At 44.7% G+C, this 20,155-nt stretch overlaps 1 protein-coding gene across 18 annotated transcripts in view; it reads right to left on the bottom strand.

Moving 5' to 3' along the window:
- Positions 1–20,155, bottom strand: part of ZNF532 (zinc finger protein 532) — a 109,182-nt gene that overhangs the window by 49,485 nt on the left and 39,542 nt on the right. For 17 of the 18 annotated variants that reach the window (XM_058557216.1, XM_058557227.1, XM_058557228.1 and 14 more), the window contains one exon: positions 8,720–11,082. In XM_058557216.1, coding sequence (XP_058413199.1) covers positions 8,720–11,082 — 2,363 coding nt within the window. Of the gene's footprint in view, positions 1–8,719; positions 11,083–12,626; positions 12,668–20,155 lie in introns of all 18 variants that reach the window. The other variant, XM_058557224.1, reaches the window with a different exon arrangement.

The raw sequence follows: 20,155 nt of genomic DNA, 5'->3' as shown, positions 1-20,155 counted from the left end.
ACTGGGTGTTTGTATGTTGATAATACACGTACAACTATATAAACAGGGCTGGCCCTGTGGCTTAGCGGTTAAGTGCGTGTGCTCTGCTACTGACGCCCGGGGTTGGGATCCCAGGCGCGCACCGACGCACCGCTTCTCCGGCTTTTGCTGAGGCCGCGTCCCACATACAGCAACTAGAAGGATGTGCAGCTATGATGTACAACTATCTACTGGGGCTTTGGGGGAAAAAAAAAGGAGGAGGATTGGCAATAGATGTTAGCTCAGAGCCGGTCTTCCTCAGCAAAAAGAGGAAGATTAGCATGCATGTTAGCTCAGGGCTGATCTTCCTCTCACACACACAAAAAAAACTATATAAATAGTTATGGATATGTTGGTGAGTGAAACAAAACGAGGCTTTGTTACTAGCAGGTTAACTAAAATAAGTATCAAAATTATTCAATCCAAGAAGGGATTTTATCAAGTATTCTTTAAGACAGAAATCTCTGATTGCAAAGACTATAAAAAATGTTTTAGAGTAATGGGGTCACCTAAATGCCAACATTTCATTACCAACCTCTCTCATGCCAGTTCTTAGGGGAAGCATTCTATGTGGCAGGGCGGTCCTCTATGGCCCCATGGGGTTCCGTGAGAGCTAGTGGCAGTCTTTCCCCTCCCCACCCAACCCGCCCCCAACCACTGACTAGCTATAGGATTTCACACTCATCCATTTCCATCGGCTGAGGCTCCTCACCCACCTTAGATACAGACGTACAAGGAGAAAGTGGGAGTCAGTTTGGACTACAGCCCCAAACTGATATGCTTCTGTATTTTGCAACTACTGAAATGAGAATTCAGTCATTGGGGAATCATGTTGGATAAAGACCTTATCTTTAGTTTATACATATATAGATGCATATATATTCACGCACACACACTGTATTTACTCCCACATTTCTCTCTTCGAATGAGAGAATAATAATATTCTGGCTAATAATATTTCGGGTGGGTAAGGGAATTGAGCTGGGCTCCATGGTTTCCAGAAGAAGCTGCTTGAGCAGAGTATGTCTAGAAATGAGAGCTGGCTGGGGCTGCTCAAGATAAATTGCAACTATGACATACAACTATCTACTGGGGCTTTGGGGGGAAAAAAAGAAAAAGGAGGAGGATTGGCAATAGATGTTAGCTCAGAGCCGGTCTTCCTCAGCAAAAAGAGGAGGATTAGCACAGATGTTAGCTCAGGGCTGATCTTCCTCACAAAAAAAAAAAAAAAAAAGAATGCGCTTCCAATCTGTACTTGGCTAAATTTAGCCACGGTTTTACTGAGAGGTGAAGCAATGCCATTCCAATACATTTAAATATCAATTATTAAAACCACAGTTATCAGCTCTTACATACTTCATGGAGAGGAGGAAAGCTTCTCTAGCTCCTCCATCCACTCCTTTTCTCAATGTGCCCCAAAGCTGGGATTATTCATTAGAGAGGTCGGAATACTAACCCCCAGCCAGGGCAGATTTACTGGCGTTAAAAGTCCCGTGTGCTCCATTTTTATTGCGCTGTTTGGCCCTGTGTGGCTGGGAAGGTGAATGATCCCTTAAAGGTGCTCTGCCATCCCACCCTCTCCCTCAGCTGCTCGCTCCTCTGTGGGGTAAGCAGATCAGGCAGGGCGGTCTGACCTGGGCCCGAGGAGGCCCAGGGTCCTCCCTCATATCACATAGCACAGCGTGATAGAATTCCACGACTCGGACGCAGGCTTGGGGAATGGACGGTGAAGAGGGCCTGGAGCTAAACCATGTATTCCAACCCAGCTCTTTCCAGAGACCCGCACCGGAGGGTTTGGTGAGCACAGGGCCAGTTAACAATGAAGTGGCACTTTGATTCTCCGCGACAATTACTACTTTTGTGTAGACTGTCCACAGAACGTTTGTAAGAGGAGGAACAACTGGCAAGGCAGAATTCAGCAAATGCCACCAAAACCTTACTGTATCCTATTACACACTGGCCAAGTCTCAAAAAGCTCAACACGGATGTATGGGGAGACGGTTAGAGATCGAGCAGCACAGCCAGGGTTGGTGTTAACAGACAAAGAGATCCTTTGCTAGGTTCAAACCAGCACCCTTGGAAAACTTAGAAAAGGATCCGTTCAAACCATAAACAGGAGTCAAGATATAAATGCGGAGAAAATGAAAGACAGACAGAGAAGGAAGACAGTGACTGGCCTAAACCAAGAAAAGGTTGTTCTCAAGAGAAAGGCTGAGGTCTTAAGAGGCTGGGCTCAGCCGAAGTGAAAAAAAAAAGAGACTCACCCCATTCCTAACAGCGTTTACAGACGGGGCTAAGAAAAAGGATGTGTGCACTGGGCAGGGAAAGGGTCTGAGATTCAGAGAGGAGAGGCATCCCGAGAGTCAAATGGACTGCTGTCCTCCCCGAAAACAACCGAGAACCGCAGGCTGGAAGGCTTAGGAAGAGCCTCCCACTGTAATCAGGGACTCTCTCCTGGGGACAGAACAGCTACATGCAGACATTTAAACAAGCAGAGTGAAACTCTTCCTTCCAGGAAAATGGAATAGAATTACCTTTCCCTATTCCTTCTACTAAGTACAACCAAAAATCCTGAGCATTATATATAAAACAAACATAGAAAGGCCCTGAAAGTACAGAGAAGAGGGCAGGCCGGCTAGGGACCTCGAGACCCAAGGAATGACACAGTGCTAAGTTCTCTGGGTTTCTTTTTGCCTCATACATCCCAAATTTGGAGTTAAAGAAACTGGCAACCCAGAAATGCCAATGGGCAGAGACAAAAAAATACCCAACAAAAGCCTGCTTTCTCAAGCCAAAGGACCAGGAAAAGGGCAGGCTAACAAAAGAGAAAACTACTAGACAATTACTGCTCTACTCAAGCCAAATACCACAGGAAACACCGGCCCCACAGCCACCACGCCAATCTCGGTGGAGCCCAGACCTCTGCCCTCTCGAGGCTGTAATAAGGTATCCCAATACCTCCGCCCAGACGTTGTCAGAGAAGTGGAACTTTCATCTCCACCAAGTGATAATGAGTCTCTCCACCAGCCCAGCGGGTGTTTAAAGAAATCTCCAGGCCCAGATGGTTTCACTGGATAATTCTACCAAACACTTAGAGATAAACTAACACCAATTATACAGTCTCTTCCAGAAAACAGAAAAGGAAGGAACACTTCTCATCCAATACATAAAGCTAACATTAATCTACCCAAAACCAAACAAAGACAGGACAAAAAAAGAAATCTATGTGAATATAGATGCAAAACTCCTTAACAAAATATGAGCCAATATAATTCACAATATATCAAAAGATGATAAAGGCTGACCAAGTAGGATTCATTCCAGAGATACAAGGCTGGTTCAATATCTGAAAAAAATCAATGTAATCCACCACCCAAAAAATGATAAATTCCAATAAATGAGTTTAACAAAGTCAAGTGATACATGATAAATACACAAAAATTAACTGTATTTCTATATTTGAGCAATGAATACATGAACACTGAAAAATAGAACACCATCTACAATTGCTAGAAAAGAAAAAGAGGAAAGGAGGGAGAGGGAGAGCTAGCTAGCAAAACATGTACAGGACTTGTATGGTGAAAACTACAAAATAAAAGAAATCAAAGAAGATGTAAACAGAGCGACATTCTACGTTCACAGACTAAAAGATTCAACATAGTAAAGGTATCAATTCTCCCCAAATTAATACACAAGTTTAACATAATTCCTATCAAAATCCCAGTAAGACTTTCTGTAGGCACAGACAAAACTATTCTAAAATTTATATGGAAAGGGAAAAGAATCAGATGAGCTAAAAACAATTTTGAGGAAAAAGAATAAAATTGGAGGAATCAGCCTACCAGATTTCAAGACATTCTATAGTTACAGTAATCAAGATGTGTGGTAACTAGTGCATGGGTGAACAGGTAGATCAATGGAACAGAATAGAGAACCCACATATAGCCCCACACAAATATGCCCAGCTGATATTTGACAAAGGTGCAAAGGCAATTCAGTGGAGGAAAGACAGCATTTTGGACAAATGGTGTTGGAGGAAGTAGACATGCAAGGCAAAAGAAATAATAATAAACCTCAACCTAAGTCTCATATCTTATACAAAAATTAACCCAAAATGTATAACATATAACTATAAATGTTTTAGGAAAAAACATAAGAAAAAGTTTTCAGGATCCAGAGCGAGGAGCTCTTACACATGACACCAAAAGCACAAGATATAAAAGGGAAAACTGATAAATTGGACTTCATCAAAATTAAAAACTTTTGCTCTGCCAAAGACCTGTTAAGATGAAAATATAAGCCATAGACTGGGAGAAAAGACTTGCAACCACGTATCCAAAAAAGGACTAGTATCTAGAATCTATCGAGAACTCTTAAAACTCAACAATTTAAAAAAAATTCTAATTAGAAAATAGGCAAAAGACATGAAGCAACATTTCACCAAAAAGGATATACAGGTGGCAAATAAACACATGCAAAGGTGTTCAACATCATTAGCCATTGGCGAAATGCAAATTAAAACCACAAGGTATTACCACTCACCTATCAGAACGGCTAAAACAAAAAATGATACCACCACCAAATGCTGGCGAGGATGCAGAGAACCTGGATCACTCATATATTACTAGTGGAATGTAAAATCACACAACCACTCTGGAAAAGAGTTTACGAATATGAATACGCAACTACCACACAACCCAGCAATTGTACACCTGGGCATTTACCCCAGAGAAACAAAAACTTATGTTCACACAAAAACCTGTACACAAATGTTTATAGCAGCTTTATGCATAATATCCCCAAAGTGGAAACAATGCAGACGTCCTTTAATGACTGAATGGTTAAACAGCCTGTGGTATAACCATACAATGGAAAACTACTCAGCAATAAAAAGGAACAAACTATAGACATATGCAATGACCTGGATGAATTTCCAGGGAATCACACTGAGTGAAAAAAGCCAATCCCACAGGTTATATATGTTATGGCTCCATTCATATAACATTCCTGAAATGATAAAATTATAGAAATGGAGAACAGATTAGTGGTTGCCAGGGGTTAAGAAGGGGGTGGGGGGAGGAGGGAGATGGAAGTGGTTCTAAAAAGGCAATATGAGCGATCCTTGTGGTGACGGAAAGGTTCTATATATCAACTGTGTCGATGTCAACGTCCTGGTTATGACACCATTCTATAGTTTTGCAAGATTCCCAAGTTACCATTCAGAAACTGGGTGAGGGGTACACAGGATCTCTATGTATTATTTCTTACATGAATCTACAATCATCTCAAAACAAAAAGTTTAATTTTAAAAATTGAATGATTTGAGAAGGAAGACCCAGAACATCAGCACATGACACTGTCACCATTATCAGGTAAATTTAAAAATTATCATGGTAATTATAAGTAGAAGGTGGATGGGAGGAAGGAAAGGGAGGCTATTCCTGCTACCAGTGAAGTAATACACCTTTCTCTGGGCCTGGTAAACTCAAAAGCTGAAAGGCAATGAGCGAGGGGTGGTGGACCTGTCAGTCCTGCTAGGGCCTGAGGTCACCTTCTTTTACCTTCAGTATTGACAGTAGCAGCAGGGTCAGCTCAGGAATCCATTGTGGATGATTCTCTAAGACTGTGCAGACACAGGGAACCCAGCCCTGGGCAGACCTCAGGAAAGCCAGAGTGACAATGGGCAGCTACAGATACAGGGCTTAAACTGCCCTGGGTTCCCACTCTAGAAAGAATGGCCAGAGTGTGAAGCCAGAGACGGATGTTACAAATGTGAGGTAGTCTACTCGTCTCAGTTCACCAAGGAGTCACCAAGAATGTGCAGGGAGGTCAAAGGAGAATTGGAAAGTGAAAGTTTTAATACATGGAATGTGGTGGACTGGAAGAAGGGGCTCAGGAAAGAATCTGGTACTTGAGGCGGCATTAGTTCAACTTCTAAATATTGTAAGAAGACGTACATGTTTTAAGTGCCATTCTCAGAGAGGAAACGGTTTATATGGGTGGGTTTTCTTCCCAGTTGAATTTAAGTTCACAAATCATAATCTGGCCAACGGTCGGGTGAATGGCAAACTGGAGAAGATGAAATGAAGAATTTTTTCTCTTCTCTTCCGTCCTTCCTGTCTTGAGCCCCCCTCCCACTACCACCGTTACGTGATGCCAGGCCAGGTGAGGACCGTGAGTGAGGACCACTCTAGCTTCCACTGCACATGAGGCTAGCACAGCAACAGCCATAAGGATCTGCCGTCCTCCTGGACTGTGGCAGAGACTCGAGGTGGGGTTAACTAAGCTGAGAGTGCTGAGGAAGTGGCAGCCACCCCACTGACAGCGGCGCGGGCTGGGCTGCTGAGCCCGAGACCAGACTGCCTGCCAGGGTCACCACCAGAACCCTCTGGTGAGTCTGAGAAGAATGGGAAACTGTGTATGTGGGGGGGGGGGGGGGTGCTCTGGACAAGGATTTCAAGAAGAGAAGGGGAAATGAGGAACAGGGAGAGTGTTCCCTGGGGCATGTTTATGTTGTCAGCCCAGTCATGCCTGGCTATGCAGGCAGCTGAAGCTCCCTGAATATACTCTTCTCAGTGAGCTGAGTGGACACTCAGCTAGGAAATAAAATAGAGAGTGAATGTGTGGCTTAATGTATATTTGGCTCTAGAGTTAAGGGATATTCTGCCATGACATTCCTCAGTATTCCAGGGGAAAAAGGTGAACACGCTATAGACTTGTCCCAGGGAAAAACAAAAAAATCAAGGCAAAGCAACCACACACACAAGAGATGCTAATCTCCTTCTCTGAGGGAAAGAACTTCACCCCTGTCTGACCCTCATTTGGCTGTTGAGCCTAAAAGGTTAACAGAGAACAAAAACCAGGGGAACACAGGGAAGAAAGAAAATCCCTACCTTTCTGCCCACGTCCTTCCTCCTTCCTAGAGAAGAAGGGATTCCAAAGAGAGCTGACATATCTGAGGGCAGCAAGATGCCAGATACCGACCCGCACACAAGAGCTAGGAGGAGGTGGTGAGAACCTCCAAAGCTAGGACATCTTCTATCACCCCACACAAAAAAACAACAGACATAGTTTTTAACTACATCCTTTTAAGCTGGAAAGAAATATTACCCTTTTGATGAAGTGGTGACAAGATAAGAGGGTCCCCATACAGAACCCAAGCACTGTCACTAGGAGACGCGAAGAGCTACACCAATTACTGCCTTCTAGAACTAGTTAGCTGCTTCACTCTCCTTGAGTGTTTTACTGTCCGAGCCAATGGAACATTAACATCCATTGCCACAAGACTATTTCAAAACTCTTCATCATTTCCATTTCCACTAAACTGAAAATCCAGAGAAAAAATTAGTGAGGTATTCTTTGGTTCCCCAAACTCAAAATCCTACAAAGAACATAACTCAGTAGTTGCCCTTGGGGAACTGATCACGGTGACAGTACTAGACACCTGAACATAACACAGCATAACCCTCCTAATTAACAAGATACTGGAGGCAAACAAAGGAAAGATCAGTTTACCGCTAGGTCTTCATAAAATACAAGTTTGAGCTAAAGTATATTAGCTTAAAGCAGCACCCCCTTCCAATTTCACAAGTTTTCTGGTTTGGATAATAAATCACATGGGCTCTCTTGCTTGAATTAGTTTCATTCAACATGTCCAGTTACTTCCAAATGATAGGTATCATATATTTATAGAACACACTTATCTCCTGGCCAAAAGTTGCCTCCTGGAGAGAAGCAGATGATAGAAATAAAAGGGCTGACTGATGCCCACTGTGAAATGTATTTCACCAACATCAACCTACACTTCACAAAAAAACAAACAAAAAGGGCCAGCCTGGTGGCAAAGCGGTTAAGTTCGAGCACTCTGCTTCCACGGTCCAGGGTTCGCAAGTTCGGATCCCAGGCGCGGACCTACACACCGCTTAAATTTAAATGCTGTGGCGGCGTCCCAGATAAAGTAGAGGAAGATGGGCACAGATGTTAGTCCAGGGACAATCTTCCTCAGCAAAAAGAGGAGGATTGGCAATAGACGTTAACTCAGGGCTAATCTTCCTCAAAAAACAAACAAACAAAAAAAGCTACAAACAGATGCAAATGTATTCTATTTAAATGGGGATGGGTTTTCCACTTGTAGCCTAAATTCATTGCAGTAAAGAATATTACTGAAAATACTTCTGGACCAACATCTTAAGTAAATAGGCATGCCATAAAAGTGGGTACCGATAAGCTATGTTTAACTATAAAGGACAGTAATTATAAATAACAACAGGACTTTTTAAAATTCCAAAATTGTCACTAATAACTCAAGAATATTGGCGGTATAGCCTGACTTGAACACTTAATACCCTGGGATGATACTGTAATTAGCCAGATCTCAGACTTCCAACATATATTCCAATGATCCGAGAATTAAGAATTCCTTCACTTACCCTAAATCTAAGGTTCCATAACTCAACTAGTACATAGAGTTTCTATCTGTCTAAAAGAATTACCTTCCCAAAAAATTGTTTTTTAAATAAGATTCATGTTTCAATATTGTTCCATTCTATGAAAACAATCCTTGGTCTCTCATGTGCATGTGTACACACACACACACACCCCCATTTAACTGAGCTCCCACCCCTAAAATCAAGGGCATCACGTAGAACACTCGTGTCTACAGATTCATCACTGAAACACCAAAACGTAAATGATACTCTACTTGGCCACTCGCATCTGCAGCCTGCTGGAAATGAGTAGCCAACGAGGTCTCGTCCTGGAAAACTTCATTACACTCCAAACATTTCAGACTATGCCTGCAGAGCTTGGATGGGTCTTCATCTAGAGGCATAGCTGGAATGATGGGTGTGCTGGAAGGAGCCGATATGACCGTCCCAGTTATGCCAGACTGAATTTTTGTGACAGTGTGTGTGCTGGTTCCCACAGAGCTCGGAAGAGCGGAAGATGAAGCAGAAGTATTGCTTGATGGAGAAACAATCATTTGATCTGCTGGGACTGGCTTTAAAATCAAGTGGGAGCACTGCATTACGACTCCCTTTTCCTTGTGCCCACGGGCGTGGGAGAGGAGACTACACTTGTTGTAAAAAACGAGGTTCTTGGTACAGTGGTTGCACGTTACTTCGATGCGCACGCTGCGTCTGTCGTAGTGTTGAGTCAGACTCTTCTCGAGAGCAAAGGAGTCGCCACACTCCAAGCACTTGTACCCGCGGGTCGGTAACGTGATGCCTGCGTTAGCAGGAGGACTGAGGTTGGGGATGTAAACTGGGACTGGGTTGACGCTACTCAGCACCTTGTTGAAAGCTTCCACCACGGAACTCTGCAAGGAGGACACCACCTGGACTCGAGACACCTTTTTGGGTGGTTGTGAGGCTGCTGCATTGATTATTGCCTGCTTTATTTGCTGCTGAGGTTTGGTTAGCACTTGGCGGAGCTCAGAAGTGGCCTGGGCGCCCTGAGGCAGAAGGTTAAGGTTGGCGAGGTGCACAGTCTTTGGCACGAGTTTGGCGTTGGCCAGGCTGGATGCTGGCACCACGACGGTTTGCTGCTGGATGGCGTTGGCAGCTTTAATGATGGCGCTGCTGGCGCTCTGAACAGAGGCAGCAGAGATGACCGTGGCTTTGACCGTCGTGTTGTTAGCGAGCTTCAAATTAATGACTTGAGAACCCGCCGTCTTCACGGCCGACACTGGGAGGAAGGCAGTTGCCACAGGCTTAATAGTGACCTGTTTGGGGGTTAGCTCTGCAGGGGACACTGCGTTGGTGACGACTGTCGACTGCAGGGGCGCTCTGGGGGGAGAGGAAAGGACGGCAGCCGAAGTTGGAGATGACAGAAGTGACGTCACAGACGCCATCATCGACCCCGTCTGCTCAGAAGGCTTCTTCCCAGAGTCGAGATCAACTTCTGGCAATACCCTTGTCACGGTTCTCTTTATTTCCCCAGAAGACGTCTTAATGGTTTTTATGCGGACTTTGGGAATTGCTGGTGTCGATCCTGCGGGAGAGGATGGCGATCCCTTGCTGCTGTTTTCACTTGAAATGCTCCTGGGACTATCCGGCTGCTTTAGGGATGCTTTTTTCGTCCCATCGATGAGACTCTGGGATTCAGGAGACTTGTCCATGGCTCGAGGACTATCATTTACTTCTTTTGGTAACGGAGAGGATTCCCGTGAATTGGTCACCGGGTCTTTACAGGAGTCAGAAGCAGCCTTTTTAGCACTCAGCGCTGCGATGGCAGCTATGCACGAGGAAAGCTTGGAGGACGGCCTTGTCCTCAACGGCGCCACGCCACCGAGGGTGGCGCCATTCTTCTCGGAGCTCGGCTTCCCATCATGCACCCTGTTTTCAAGCACCTTTTCAGAGTTTTCCTTCAATTTATCCTCCACTTTTCTGACTTTAAAAGGTTCATAAACACTCAGATTTATAGAATTTGTTTCTGTCTCTCTCTTCACAACTTTGCTCTTATCTATATTGCCTGAAGTAGAGATTCCAGGTTTGCTTAAGTTTTCCCCTCCAAGTGCTTTTAGTTTCTCATAGTCCTGTTGGGGAACCGACCCCGTCAACATATTCGATCTAAAACTTGAACGCAAGTCCTCTTTATCAGGGGGGTCATCCACCTCTATCTTCTCATCGTCATCAAACTCCTCAGCACTTGAGATAGGGCTAAACTGGCTGAAAGTTGAGTCTTTCAAAGTCACCTCTGAGGTAGGCACATCTCCTTTCAAGGACTTCGATCCATCTTTACTATAACTGTCAAGAGAGGATGCTGTGAGAAACCCATTATGTAAGCCATTGCCTGTGGGGTTGTGGCCATCTTTCTCCGTGCCCTCAGAGGAATCAACGTTCCGAACATTCTTAACAATAACACTGACGCCAACGTCGGACGAGGATGGTGTGTGGGAGTCGTCATCTCCATGAGCATTCTGCTTGATGTGGCTTTCTTGGTCATCGTGTCCAGACTCAATAGCTGCTTTGGGATCGACCATATCTGGGATGTCAAATGCTGCCAGGAGGTCATCAAAGTCTGGGGTCTTCATATCCCCCATGGTCATGAATTTGATCAGATGTTCTGTTAAACAAACAGAAAAGAATTCCATGAGCAACTCACATTTTATAATGATGAGATAAATATCCCTCTAGGATTTACACTAACACAGTAATGATCACCAAGAAAGAGCAAGTCAATAACTGCACTTGTTATAACCACAGAACTCTGAGTCAAAGTGAACACACATCCAGAGAATACAGATAAAGCCTTGATAATTATAGCTTCAAAGTAATTCCTCCAAAATGCTGTGCAGCATTACCAGCATGGCGCCTCTCTAACAAGAATGAAGTTAATCAAAATTGTTACAGCACGAAAAGCAGGTTTTGGTGTAACAACTAGAAAATATGTCATTTATGACTGAGTTCAACACACTGTTTTTGCAAAAAGCTACTTTCAAACAGATTTTGATCTTGACAGCATTTAATTCTACTGGCAAAATTATCACTATTATAGTCACCATCAGATTTGGGATATCACATTAAAAGAAAGATATCACATGGGGCCGGCCCGGTGGCGCAAGCGGTTAAGTGCGCGCGCTCCGCTGCGGCGGCCCGGGGTTCGCTGGTTCGGATCCCGGGCGCGCACCGATGCACTGCTTGGTAAGCCATGCTGTGGCGGCGTCCCATATAAAGTGGAGGAAGATGGGCACAGATGTTAGCCCAGGGCCGTCTTCCTCAGCAAAAAAAAAAGGAGGAGGATTGGCGGATGTTAGCTCAGGGCTGATCTCCTCACAAAAAAAAAAAAAAAAAAAAAGAAAGATATCACAATCAAAAAACCAATTACAAATTTCATTTCATCCATAGAAGAAATGAGCATCCCACTCCACCACAGGATATCTACTGCTAATAAACTTTTACCTAAGATTTTAAAAAATCCCTAAGCAGCCGATTCCATCACTTTTTATTTAATCCTAATTTTCTCTATTATGTTAGGTAAAAAAAATACCTTCCAGGGGCCAGCCCAGTGGAGCAAGCGGTTAAGTGCACGCGCTCCGCTGCGGCGGCCCGGGGTTCGCTGGTTCGGATCCCGGGCGCGCACCGACGCACTGCTTGGTAAGCCATGCTGTGGCGGCGTCCCATATAAAGTGGAGGAAGATGGGCACAGATGTTAGCCCAGGGCCGTCTTCCTCAGCAAAAAAAGAGGAGGATTGGCGGATGTTAGCTCAGGGCTGATCTCCTCACAAAAAAAAAAAAATACCTTCCTGGCAGAAAAGTATAGCATCCCCTCGTTCTTCCTCCTAGTTCAGTGCTTTTAGTGGTTAAGGTAACACACAGCTGTTTCCTAATTACCACTCATCCAACGAAGTTATACAAGTGTCTGTGGCAGGTGAGAAAGGCCCTTCCGTGAAATTACTCTCAGTGTGTAACAACATGGACCCAAGAACATGACAGAGCCCAGGCGAAGGCAGGTCCTCTCTTTCACACCTGGGCGAGGTCAGGGTGGATAACATTCTATGAAGAAGTACTCCCATTAATGCCCACAAAGCCCTGGATGGTAGGAGGATGGAGAGTTTTAGGAAAATGGACAATCACAGCCATTACTAAAGATGAAGGACATATAAATACCTGAAATCCTTGGGGTCTTTAAGAAGGGTCCCTCAATCCACCTGCAGAGGACATGTGATTGTGGGGATCAGATAAAACTTCCACTGTAGGAGAGATCTTTCTCCTCCCTGAACTCCCAGAGCACTCCATCTTATGACTTTATTATTTTCTGGTATGTGTGTCCTTGTCTCTTCTTACCTACTAGCCCATCAGCTGCCTAAAGACAGGCAAGTCTCACTCACCTTTATACCACAAATGCCAAATAACTAACACACCACAAGTCAGGGGCCAGAACACTGGATTTATAACAGAAGAATGGGCCTAGACACAGTTCTGTCACTCACTAGCTCTGAGACCCTCAGGAAGTGAGGGAATCTCTTTGGGCCTGTTCCTTCCTTCTGCGGCAGAGGGAGGCCAGCAGCCAGGAAGAAAAGGAAAGAAGGGAAGGGAAGAGGGAGAATGAAAAACAGCAAAGGGAAGGAGATTAGGAAGCAACAATCAGTGTCAGAAGGGACGAGGGTTACAGCTGATTTTAGGCCAACTTTCAATGGAAGAATCAGCCTAACTGATTTGTAGATACGTGTTCCTAGACTCCTTCCTCTTCAATATTTACCATGTCATTCCTCCTTTATTTATTTATTTATTTTTTGTGAGGAAGATCAGCCCTGAGCTAACATCCATGCCAATCCTCCTCTTTTTGCTGAGGAAGACTGGCCCTGGGCTAACATCCGTGCCCATCTTCCTCCACTTTATGTGGGAGGCCGCCACAGCATGGCCTGACAAGCGGTGCCTCGGTGCGCGCCCGGGATCCGAACCCGGGCCGCCAGCAGAGGAGTGCACGCACTTAACCGCTACGCCACGCGGCCGGCCCCGATCATTCCTCCTTTAAATCTGCTTTAAATTACTGAGAAGTTGTCTTCCACATTTTACTCAAGTATTTAATGACTTTTTTCTTTGTACAATCTGCAAAAGATCATGCGTTCCTAGTAAATGCAACTAACGAGGGTCAAGGTAGAATTTCTACTCAGGCGACAACAGACATACCTGTGAAAACTCATATAAACTACAAATCCATCACCAGCTGCTAAGATAGCCTCAGCATATTCACCCGCTCTGGGACATGTCCAAACACTTCTAAGAATTTGGTGGGAAAAACTACTGTTGAAGATGAAATAAACACTATGGTTCAATGGGAGCTGAGGAATAAATCACCTTCCGTTCATATATGTCTCAGTTAATACAAATCTAAAGAAGTCACGTGCACTTTTCTCTAGATGGTCTGCTGAGCCCAGAGAAAACACTGTGGTCTCTGTCCTCTCAGATGGGTGCCGGCAGGACCCAACAGGGAGTAACGTACTCCCAGCACCAAACCACAGCCAAGATAAAAGGAGCAGAGGAGAGAAAACATCAACACTTCTAAGCTGACACTGACGTGAAAATATCTATGAGAAGTCATACCCAGTGCGAAAGTTTGTGATTATGATTTTCTTTTTAAAATGAAATTAAACATTTAAACTGTAAAATACAGGGAACGAAAAAATCCATCTGTGAGATAATATACTCACTTCAGAGTCCACCCACTTAGGAATAATCCCTGAATGTCTCCACTTTTATTTTCAAGCATCATGCTGCAGCTATAAATGAATACTCACAATAAAATCACCATTAGCAAAGCATTCAACTCTGTGGTCTATCTTTTTTTTTTTTTTTTTTAATTTTTATTTATTTTTCCCCCAAAGCCCCAGTAGATAGTTGTATGTCATAGCTGCACATCCTTCTAGTTGCTGTATGTGGGACGCGGCCTCAGCATGGCCGGAGAAGCAGTGCGTCGGTGCGCGCCCGGGATCCGAACCTGGGCCGCCAGTAGCGGAGCGCACGCACTTAACTGCTAAGCCACGGGGCTGGCATCACTGTTTTCAGAAAACTCGAGACATGGAACGATGAATTACCCCAACCCCCACCCCCACCCCGCCAGAGTTGAAAGGGCCTGAAAGGTGGTTTTGTAATGCCACCACTCATCCAAAGCTTGGACTCGGTCTCTGGAAGTCCCCAGGGGTGACTGGGCTCCAGCTCCATCCTTCCTTCACAGCTACATGGGATTTACGTCATTTGCCCTCTCCTTATGATTCAGGTGAGCAAAAGGTGTCATCCAGTTTCACATCTCTCATCCCAGAGGGCAGTCGGTTCAAGAACAAAAAGAACATAAGAGAATTCAAATACTCACACGTGGTAGGCCCAGGACACACAACCACAAGAAATGACAAAAGATCGTCACATGAAACCAAACTTGTTGAGAGACTGGCAGTTCAGACCCGCAGTGCAACTGGCAGGTATTCTTACGAATATTTGGAAGATTAATACATGATTCTTATTGTCATCTTCTCCTGTTTACACACAGCAGGGACCTGCCTGACTTATCAACACACAGGTGCTCACACATAGCAGCAGCCGCAGCAACATTAAATCACATAGTCCATGGTAGGACGCTGCCCGCCACACTGCCCATATCTTTTCCTATCTGCATGACTAAAGCAGAGTTAAGGCTTGGAAAACCCCAGAGAGAAACCTCCAAGCCTGCGAACCCCCCAAGGGTTGAGAAGACATTCCTGACGCAGGAGCAACTCTTCTCTGTAGTAATCTAGCCATGCACTATGCTCTCCCATTCCTCTGTATCAGCTAAGACTTACACTTTCTCTTGAGAGAAGAGGGTGAACCCAGGGGTGAAATAATGGGGCTTTTCGAAGAGGTAAGAGTGAATTAGCAGTGTTTTAAAAAACGATGAGTCAGCCCTCCCGGTTCACCTGAAGGGATCCTGACTATAAGCTGAAAATGCACAATGAGCATAAACACCACTGAAAGCACATCGCATTATCTGAAATCCAAGAGCGCAGTGCTGGGGGATTCCCCTCCCTGGGGTTGTATAATTAATGTAATAAACACCACTCTCTGTAACTTCACACTTCTTTTTTGGTTTATGGAATACCCACAATCACAATGTCCTATTACCCTTTCCCTTCCACATTCTGGAAGGCAAGAGCAAATTTTCCACTTAGGGGGAAAAACTGTTTAACTCCCACTTCACTTCTCAGTTATATCAAGTACAAAGAGAAATGTTTATTTCCGAGTTTTCTTCATTTTTTACCCCAATTCCTAAGTACTACTGTTTTAATAGATTCTTTTGCTTAAAAACATTACAAAAATAAATCTCAGTCTTCTCTTTTAAAAGATAACAGAAAAAGATCTCACTTTAGCTTCCTTTTCCCTCAACAGCCTGATTTTCAAACAGAATTAGCTTTAGTTATATTAACAATGTCTTTCATTTATACTCTATAAAATACACTTTCCTTCAAAGGCACTAACAGTCTTCTAATTTAAAACTAAACCCCATATAAACAACCTATAATTCACTAATAGCATTTGTGCTTAATGTAGAATGTCCTTTCACCCAAAGATATTGAAAATATCTGGGGGATGGGCTGGCCCGTGGCTTAGCGGTTAAGTGCGTGCGCTCCGCTACTGGCAGCCGGGGTTCGGATCTGGGTGCGCACCGTTGCACCGCTTCTCAGGCCATGCTGAGGCCGTGTCCCACATACAGCAACTAGAAGGATGTGCAGCTATGACACACAACTATCTACTGGGGCTTTGGGGAAAAAAAAAAAGGAGAAGGATTGGCAATAGATGTTAGCTCAGAGCCGGTCTTTCTGAGCAAAAAGAGAAGGATTAGCACGGATGTTAGCTCAGGGCTGATCTTCCTCACAAAAAAAAAAAAGAAAGAAAGAAAATATCTGGGGGAAAATGCCAGACCTGTTTACAAAAAAGGAAGTAGAAAGAACTCAAGTCTGTCACATGATCACTTTATTCCCTCCTACGACACAGACAAAATACTTCCTTTCCTACCAAAGCCTCTTAAAATCATAGAGAGCTATTTCATCTGTGTTGGCAAAAGTCAAAAGTTACCAAGTCAAAAGGAAAACTTAAGAAAAACCTATTCACCCCTTATTCATACTTCCCATACTTTGCAATTAAAAAACCTGTTCTTCACGGAGCCGTCTCCCAATTTCCAACTGGAGAAGGACAATGTAAAAGGTTCAGGCATCCCTTAACCACTGAACACCAACCTCAAATAATCCCCAACCTGAGAGAGACACCTAAACCCAGCTACGGCTCTGCCTCCAAAATGAACGTGCAAAGGTCAATATGAACAGCGTGAACACATCAGGTTCCCCATTTAAATGGAGAAACTAACATTTTCTTAAATGAAAATCAATAAACTCTAAATCTTAATAATCCTAAAGAAAAACAAATTAAAGCCTATTGACCACCTTGACAGTATTCTACAAATGACCCATAAAACAACTGTAATAATATAAGCTCTGTTATTCTCTTTTGGGACTATATTTTGTCACTATTTTTAGCACCATCTGGTCACTGAGGCCCTTTTTAAAGAAATAATTCAACAGATTAATGGATTTAACTCACGTTTCCATCCTTATCTTCCAGTCAAATATAAAATGTTCTTATAACATACATTTATATTATGCAGTGTTTCACATTTTAATTTGTTCCTTACAGAAAATGAACCCAGCACCCCCAGTTTCAATACATCTTCAAGGACAGACAGAGGGATTGGTTTCTCCTGGCCTTCTATGTCCGAATTCTTCCTTTTCCCGTAACCCTATTACACAAACCTGGCTCTTCCTCCATCACCAATCCCTTTTCTATCTTTAGGATTTTCAGGGCTCTCCATCATCACATCTCTTCGACCAAAAGAAAAACCAAAAAGAAATCACGTCTCTTTTTCCCCCAACCGACCTTTGGCTTCTACCTCACTTCACTGTGAACTGTTTATCAGGGAAAACTATTTTCTTGCTGTAATTCCCTTCCAAATACTGAGCAGGTGCAGTTACGCAGGTCGGCCTCATGCTTCTTCCCTTTTCCTAAACCAGCTGGGAATAGACGTCAGTTTCGTGGAGTTGAAAAAAAGATCTGCTCAGCTACATCTCGGGAACAGCTGTTAAGAACTCTGCCTCAACTTGGCGGTTAAGTGCGCTAGCTCCGCTGCTGGCGGCCCAGTTAGGATCCCGGGCGCGCACCGACGCACCGCTTCTCCGGCCATGCTGAGGCTGCGTCCCACATACAGCAACTAGAAGGATGTACAACTATGACATACAACTATCTACTGGAGCTTTGGGGCAAAAAAGGAGGAAGATTGGCAATAGATGTTAGCTCAGAGCCGGTCTTCCTCAGCAAAAAAAAAAAAAAAAAAAAAAGAGGAGGATTAGCACAGATGTTAGCTCAGGGCTGACCTTCCTCACAAAAAAAAAAAGAAAAAGAAGAACTCTGCCCCGAGCTTTCCCCTAGGAAAGGGGGGTACAAGGAGACTGGGCCCCAAAACTGGCAACACTTAGGTTTCAAAAGATAATAATAACAATACACACACACAAATATATATATGTGAATGTCTAAGTGTGTATAACTGTGAGGAAAAACAAGCAACAATAAATGCAGCTAGGGAAGGAATCTCTTAAGAATTACACGCCACTTGAAGGCCCCATGTTAAGTGACAAAATGCCCAAGAAAAGTGCTCATTTTATCTTCATCCTCCAGGGCCGGCCCCGTGGCTTAGCGGTTAAGTGTGCACACTCCGCTGCTGGCGGCCCGGGTTCGGATCCCGGGCGCACACCGACGCACCGCTTCTCCGGCCATGCTGAGGCCGCGTCCCACATACAGCAACTAGAAGGATGTGCAGCTATGACATACAACTATCTACTGGGGCTTTGGGGGGCAAAAAATAAATAAATAAAATAAAATCTTTAAAAAAATAGTAAATTTAAAAAATATCTTCATCCTCCACACTAATCAGACCCTGAGTGAATCCTGACAACAGGCCAGCGCACCTTGTAGGTGTAAAGGTTCCTTTCCAGCCACAGGGGGCAGTGTGACACACCGCATCACTAAGCCGCCACCCGATGGCCAGCGCCCTCCCACTTTTCAGCACCTGTCACTGCGGGGGCCCTGACTACGCTGCCCGCTGAGGGTAGAAGAACTTCATTTTCTAAACAGCCTACACCAGGGCAACACGCAGTGTGTGAAAAGACAGTTCACACAGGGTGAAAAGAACAGAATACACGTTTTGTTAATCCTTTATGAAGTTACCAAGAAATGAGTAAATACAACTGCTATTATCCAGCCTAAATATTTACTTGTTTCACTAAATCCTGATGGCATCAATTATCGATATACAGATACTTCGGTCAAGGCCATGTTTCTTCTTCAGTTAACACCTAATACTGCTGGGCCAGCCCCGTGGCTTAGCGGTTAAGTGTGTGCGCTCCGCTGCTGGCGGCCCAGGTTCGGATCCAGGGCGCGCACCGACGCACCGCTTCTCCGGCCATGCTGAGGCCACGTCCCACAAACAGCAACTAGAAGGATGTACAACTATGACATACAACTATCTACTGGGGCTTTGGGGGGAAAATAAATAAATAAATAAAATCTTTAAAAAAAAAAAAACCTAATACTTATGATTTTAAATAGTCACACACCGCCTAATGATATTTTGCTCCATGACGGACTGCATACACGATGGTGGTCCTATAAGAGGAGTACCATATAGGCTAGGTGTGTAGTAGGCTGTACCACCTAGGTTTGTGTCAGCACACTGGGTGATGTTGGCACAACAACAAAATTGCCTAACGACGCATTTCTCAGAAGTATCCTGGTCCTTAAGTGACACGTGACTGTACATGTAACAATTGTGAAAGTTCAAACTGCTTCTGGAAACATCAACAGCGAGTCACGTAAGCACATCCTTGGAAACAAGAATAAAACTGGGCCGGCTCTTCCCTGGAGGCTGTGCAAACAGGCGCCTCCCCTGCCCCCTCTACCCACCCACTCTCCCCAACCCTTCAGGAGAAGCCGAGGGAACGTGCCCTCCCCATAAGCAAATGGTCCTACAAGCCTCAGCCTTTCCCAGAAGCTCAACCGGCGATTCTTGGCCTACTTCTCGCGTCACCCCCTCTCTAAGGAAGGTCACCTCCCTAGCTCCAAGCACTCATAGGTCAAAACAAAAGCTCAGCCATAAAGAGCTCCTTTGCTTTTCCACTCAGGTTCTGCAGCCGCCCAGAGGCCCAGAGATCCTCTGGAGAAGACTGTGCCAAGTCCCTGCTCTGTGTCCCCCAGGGATCCCCAGTGTCACTACGCTCCACAATCCTCTTTTTTCCTTATTAACTCGCACCCTGCCAGGGGACAGAGGCTGTTCTCAACCTTTCCCTCTCCCCTACGCCATGCCTTTTGCTGCCTGTAGTCAACTTCAAAGATAACAGGCATCAGCCAAGACCTCTCCCCACGCCCCTCCTGCCTTCAGATCTTGCCCTTCAGAACTTGTCTGGTCCTGCAAAGCCAGCCTTTCCAAGCCGACTCTCCACCGTGAGCTGGTCACCCCTCTCCCGTGCTGTGGTCATTCCTATCACGTCTACCTACTGGCATAAAGAGACCTCCTCCCCAGCCTTAACCTAGCGCCTGCGCCCTGGGTGCTCTCTCTCCTCGGC

Source organism: Diceros bicornis, chromosome 16, assembly GCF_020826845.1.
Source record: "Diceros bicornis minor isolate mBicDic1 chromosome 16, mDicBic1.mat.cur, whole genome shotgun sequence".
NCBI classification, from domain to species: domain Eukaryota; kingdom Metazoa; phylum Chordata; class Mammalia; order Perissodactyla; family Rhinocerotidae; genus Diceros; species Diceros bicornis.
The sequence above is the reverse complement of the archived record's forward strand: the minus strand, read 5'-3'. Positions and strand labels throughout refer to the sequence as shown.